The 6,000-nt window shown below is 45.0% G+C and overlaps 1 protein-coding gene across 3 annotated transcripts in view; it reads right to left on the bottom strand.

The window, feature by feature from the left end:
• Positions 1-447: 447 nt before the first annotated feature.
• Positions 448-6,000, bottom strand: part of LOC132446223 (integrin alpha-X-like) — a 28,461-nt gene continuing 22,908 nt past the window's right edge. For 2 of the 3 annotated variants that reach the window (XM_060036388.1, XM_060036390.1), the window contains exons 21-30: positions 5,584-5,682; positions 5,253-5,332; positions 4,996-5,082; positions 3,765-3,834; positions 3,128-3,226; positions 2,521-2,601; positions 2,180-2,290; positions 1,592-1,705; positions 1,401-1,511; positions 448-884 (exon numbers count right to left, since the gene is read on the bottom strand). In XM_060036388.1, coding sequence (XP_059892371.1) covers positions 774-884; positions 1,401-1,511; positions 1,592-1,705; positions 2,180-2,290; positions 2,521-2,601; positions 3,128-3,226; positions 3,765-3,834; positions 4,996-5,082; positions 5,253-5,332; positions 5,584-5,682 — 963 coding nt within the window. In that variant the 3' untranslated portion in view covers positions 448-773. Of the gene's footprint in view, positions 885-1,400; positions 1,512-1,591; positions 1,706-2,179; positions 2,291-2,520; positions 2,602-2,921; positions 3,055-3,088; positions 3,227-3,764; positions 3,835-4,995; positions 5,083-5,252; positions 5,333-5,583; positions 5,683-6,000 lie in introns of those variants that run through there. The other variant, XM_060036389.1, reaches the window with a different exon arrangement.

Genomic DNA, 6,000 nt, shown 5'->3' with positions numbered 1-6,000 from the left:
AAAAGATGGGGTCCTTGAATGATATTGACTAAGATGGTGTTCAAAACCCGCCCCTTTCTTTGACCTTTTCCAATCGCCACGAGGTCACAAAAAACCCTGTGGTCAGATGATCGTCATGACGAGTGGCAGCGAATACACACTGGTAGACGAGGTGTCGTGGCAAAAGGATCGAGGATCGTGGCAAAATGCTCCGTGATCCACGACCAGAACTGCTGCTCTTTCGTCATTTGCTTTAAAGGTGACATCATACCACCAGGTGTGAGTGTGATTAGCCGTTACAAGCCGTTATGAAAATCTGCCTCTTCTGACCTCCCAAATGGGTGTGTCCACCTAGATGTATGCTAATGCTAGGGCTAATCACACTCATACCTGGTGGTATAATATGCCATTTTTAAATCGTATTGGCCCGGGACCAAATGAGTTGTCAATCAACATTCAAACAGGCAATAAAATATATATTTTTATTCCATTTATTAACACAACAAATGTATTAAATGCGGGGGATGATTTATTTTTTGTTATAGTGTATTTACATTTGGCCAATTATTTGTTGACCTGTCTGGCCAAAAGGAACGAATGGTAGTTCTACATGTAAAAAGAAATAGTTCATAATTACAATGGTTTTCAAAAAGAGTTTTATCCTAAAGGTGTAATCATTAGGTTTTATATGTGTACAATAAACAAAATCATTAATAATATGGGATGTGGGGAGGGAATCATGGGACTGAAGCATTCAAATGAGCATCTTAGCATGGAAGGGTGGTCTGCCTGGTTCACGGTGCTTCGCCACCATCTCCGCCACCATCTCCGCCACCATCTCCACCTTCCCCAGAAGCGCCAGCTTCTTCAATCATCTGTTTGTATTGACTCTTGAAGAAGCCAGCCTGAAAACAGCAGACAGAATCATTCAGGTACCCATCAAGAGAGGACCTCGTGATGACAACCCAATAACCCTCTATAATCCCTCAAAACGACTCAGAAGATGATTCATTCCCGTCTCATTATCACATTGGATGATCATGGCCACTAGGGAGAAGTGTTGTGTAAATACAACTGTATGACAAGCCCTAACATAATCAACAATAATCTGCCCATAGTTAACCAACTTAATGTAAAAACTATAAATCAGATCTCCTTTGTATTCATAGTTGTATTTATGTAATAGTCGTTTTTGGAGCAGTTTATATTTACTAAGTAATTTAGCAGATCTCAAGTGAATTCGGATATTGGGCATTAAGGAGCAGGTAAGGGTTAAGACCTGTTGCTCAGGGAAGCCATGGTCATTTGGGATTACATCAAGTATCTTCCAGCTGGAAGTTGAACAACTTTCCAAGACTACTGTCCTGAACTCAAGCTCTTTCTGCTGGGATCGGCCCATCCACACAAAGTCTTGAGGTCACCTTATATAGAGCGGCCGTAATGATGGCCAGCAGGAGCAGTCCTCCGAAGGTGCCTCCAACGATCTCTTTAGTGAAATTTGCTACCGGGTACACCTCCACCTCAGTGACGATCTGAGGAGTCACATGACGTGAAGGTTCTAATCAGAGACCCTGGACCAGCAGGACTGAGTTGAGACCAGAGCGAGAGTTACCTTTCGGATGGGAGGGGTGTGTTTAGACTCGGTGGAAAAGAAAATGTATGTGTCCTCATCGTATTCCAGGGTGGCTGTGCTTATGAGGAGGAACTTAGCCGACTGAATACCGATCTGTAAAAAAAAGCATAGACCAGTGAAATAGTAAGCTGGTTCGGGAATAGCCAAAACATAGGAAGGAAAAGTCTTTATGGAAACTATATCTTCTATATATATACCTTCTTCAAACCCTCACCGTTCTCCATGACAAACCTCTACCTTATTCAATCTCTCCCCGGTCTCCATGTCAACCCTCCACCGTATTCAAACCCTCACCGGTCCCCAAGACGACCCTCTACCTTATTCAAACCCTCCCCGGTCTCCGTGACAACCCTCTACCCTATCCAAACCCTCCCCGGTCTCCATGACAACCCTCTACCTTATTCAAACCCTCCCCGGTCTCCGTGAGAACCCTCTACCCTATCCAAACCCTCCACGGTCTCCGTGACAACCCTCTACCCTATCCAAACCCTCCCCGGTCTCTATGACAACCCTCTACCCTATCCAAACCCTCCACGGTCTCCGTGACAGACTCCTCCCCCAACCTACCTGTGCGATCCACCCAGAGCTGAGGTTGCCGTTGATGGTGAAGGTGCTGCTCTGCGCCCGACCCATGAACATGTTGCACCTGAACACCAGACAGCTCGCCACCGAGCAGTCCTGACACACACATCACCAAACCACACATCAACACACAGAATAACACAAACCATGCACAACCACATCCACAATGCCATTATCACAACCGCACACAACAGAGCGTAAAACACACACAACCCATCATGTACAGAAACAACACACTACCAGCCGCGACCTGCGGCGCCACGGACAAACACACACAACCCGTTATTGACAGAACCAAAGACGCCAGCGCACAGGGACATACATACCACTGTGAGGCTCTGCTGAACCTCCGCCAGAAAGTCTGGACGGGCCGCCGGCTCCACGCCGTCTCGCCGGCACTCTGGAACCTAGAAACAGCTTCAGAGTCAGAGTCTCTCTAGGAACCACCTGCTCACCCGGGGGGCGACTCAAGCTACTTCAACACAACACCACCTTCTAATGGATTTAACTTTGTTTGAGCCGCCTGGTTGAGATGAAAACATCACGTCGTCATCAGGGGTGAACTGGCTGAGGGGGCAGCATTAACAAACCAACCACCACATCAAGGTTCAGAGGAGATAGAATCACTTTCTGAATCCCTTCAGGGATCACAGCAGCAAGTAATACACACAAAATAGATGCGTGTGTGTATGTGTGTGTTTTGAAGAGACTTTTTCTTTATAATTTTTATGACAATACTTAATTTTAAAGTTGAGTTTGACCTTTTATATTTATCAAGCTAAATAATGTAATTGTATATTGACATATATGGCGTGTGTGTCTGTAAGTATATATGTGTGTGTGTGTGTGTGTGTGTGTGTGTGTGTGTGTGTGTGTGTGTGTGTGTGTGTGTAGGAGTCTGCTGAGTGGTGGAGTCTGTGCTCCGTCAGCCACCTGGAGGTCTTCCCTCTCCTGCCAGATGTGTTTGCCTCCGAGCCGCACAGGAACCTTGATCAGCACCGTCACATTAAAAGCCCTCGCAAAGTTTAACACCTGAGAGAGAGACAGAGGCAGACACAGAGAGAGAGAGGGACAGACAGAGAGAGAGACAGAGGCAGACACAGAGAGAGAGAGAGAGGCAGACACAGAGAGAGTTGAGAGGGGCAGACAGGTAGAGAGAGAGAGAGAGACAGGCAGACAGAGAGAGACAGAGGCAGACACAGAGAGAGAGAGATAGAGAGAGAGACGGACAGAAAGACAGACAGAGATACAGACAGACAGACAGACAGACAGAGAAAAGAGAGAGAGATAGACGGATAGAGAGAGAGAGAAGCAGACAGAAAGAGAGATAGAGAGGCAGACATGGATGAAGGTGGAGAAATGATTAACAGAGAGAATGAGAAAGGGAGAGGTAATATGGAGATGGGTTATGAGGGACAATGATGAGAGAGACAGCGGTAGATGGAAGAGAGTGATAGTTGAGATGAAAAGCAAAGATCACAAAGCGATTGCATGTTAAAGAGGATCAATTATCTGAAATAATTTAATCTTAATTTCATAGTGCTTTAAATAGTTTTACAGCTGCGTTTACCGTTACTGGATTCACCACTGGTTTGTGTAAATCCTTTCTTCCGAAGGTGAAGTTGGTGTAACTGAGTGAGCTAAATAAGGAGAGAGTGAGTCAGTTAATACACAGCCCTTGGATATTATTCTGCAGCTACTCCAATCTGTACTGGATGGTATGTTCAGTAATGTTATGTTCAATGACATATGTTGTTAGTATGTTCAGTGATGTATGTTGTTAATATGTTTAGTGATGTACTGTATGTTCGGTGATGTTATGATCAGAGATGTATGTTGGTATGTTCAGTCTGTTCAGTATTTTCAGAACATAACATCACTGAACATATTAACATCACTTAACATAGGAAACACATGTATAACCGAACATAGGAACAACATACATATGTTGTTCCTATGTTCAGTTATGCATGTTGTTAATATGTTCAGTGATGTTACGTTCTGTGATGTATGTTAATACAATGTTCAGAGATGAATGTTGTTAGTATGTTCAGTGATGTATGGAGGTTACTCCACATGTTCAACCAGATGTTTGGAAGGATAGGAGCTGAGGACTTTCTTTGTCTTTTTGGTATTATTCTGTCATGGAAAAATGTTTTTCATAATATCACAAATGATATGACTTGACTGAATACACCTTGGTGGCTTGACTGGAACATCAGAGAGGAAGAGAGCTACTTCCCCTCTCATGGACCGGTACAGATGGAAGTAAAAGTACCTGTGTGTGAGCACAAGACTGAGTGTGTGTGTGCATTAGTGTGTGTTGGTGTTGGGTGCCTGGTTGTAATTCATAAAGGGGGGTTTGTTATTTATCTTTAACGGCTTTTGCTGTGTTTTACTGTTGTGTCAGTGGAGCCACAGCCTCCATTAGACATCGGCCTATTGCTTGTGGAGATGTGAGAAAGACGCGACTGCTGTGCACATGCACAAGCCCAGTTATGAAATACATAACTGTATTTGCTACATGCTAATTTGTTATCTTTGAGATGGAATTATCTTTTATTTAAGGAACAACTCAACACACTCCACCCCATAATTTTGGTGACCTTGGGTGTCTTGAAAGGCGCCTCTAAATTAAATGTATTATTATTATTATTATTATTATTATAATGTGTTAACATTAAAGCTGACTTCTTGCCCGAGCTATCTTCAGCTATGGTCAATTCTTCCCTCTCAAGATCGGTCGAGCCCTTCGTCTTTGTTTCATCCAAAAAACGTGTGTTGCATTCGTGCAAACCCACCTGGCGATGGAAAGGAATATGCTGTACTTCACGTCGATCTCCTCCATCTGGTTCAGTACACTCTGCTGTGAGTGATCCAGGTTTCCACTAAACAGACCCCACAAAACGTAAAAGAAAGGTTACAAAGTAAACGTGCTTCTACGGCCCTTGACTCCTCATCTGCTGCCATCAGACGGGGGACTCAGTGCAGGACCTGAGGAGGTCTGCGTGGCCTGGAGGGCGGAGGTTGGAGGTGAGTGTGCGTGTGTGTGAGCTACCTGTTGGCCTTGGCTGTGATCCGAATCTTGTGGCTCAGCCGACTGTTGGAGTCGATGCCGTAGGACACGGTGAACACAGCCTGATGGGCAGACAGTCTGCGTCAACAATCATGTGAATGAATCAGTAGCATGATCCTCCCATGACCAGAAAGACCCTGTGAGGATCAGCCTCCACACTAACTAACACAATAACCACCTAACTAGCTAACTGACGTACTCACTGACCGGCTAATTATCCAACTGACTGACATACTCAATGACAGATCACTCAATGACCTAAGGGACTAACTGGTGGATTGACTGGGTGGTCGGAGTGATGGCGGCGGCGGACCTTAGCGTTGGTCTTGAGGATGGGTCTGTAGACCCAGCAGCTGCTCCGTCCGGGAGTCAGGCCATTCTCACTGTCCACCGAGCTGCACTCCACCCGCCCCTGAGGGGGAAAGACACATCAGCCTCCTCCGGCCCACGGCTTCCCCTGCACTCTGATGGTTCATACTGAGTGTACATGGACATTTAGGGTTTGCTTTTAAGACCAGGGCTGATCACAGGCACACACTGAGTGCAGTATGAACACATTATTCAGATCTACAAAAAGAAATGAAACACATGACCAGCTCAATTTCAGTTCAAAAAGACACACACACAATTACAAGCCTTTCAAATCCGACCCCAATAGTAAATCTGACCCCATAGTGAATTTTAACAGGCAAAATGTTACTTTTGAACTACGTTCCAATGTTGTTATTTA

This window comes from Gadus macrocephalus, chromosome 18 (genome assembly GCF_031168955.1).
Source record: "Gadus macrocephalus chromosome 18, ASM3116895v1".
In the NCBI taxonomy this organism is placed as follows: Eukaryota; Metazoa; Chordata; class Actinopteri; order Gadiformes; family Gadidae; genus Gadus; species Gadus macrocephalus.
This window is presented reverse-complemented; position numbering and strand designations above follow the sequence as displayed.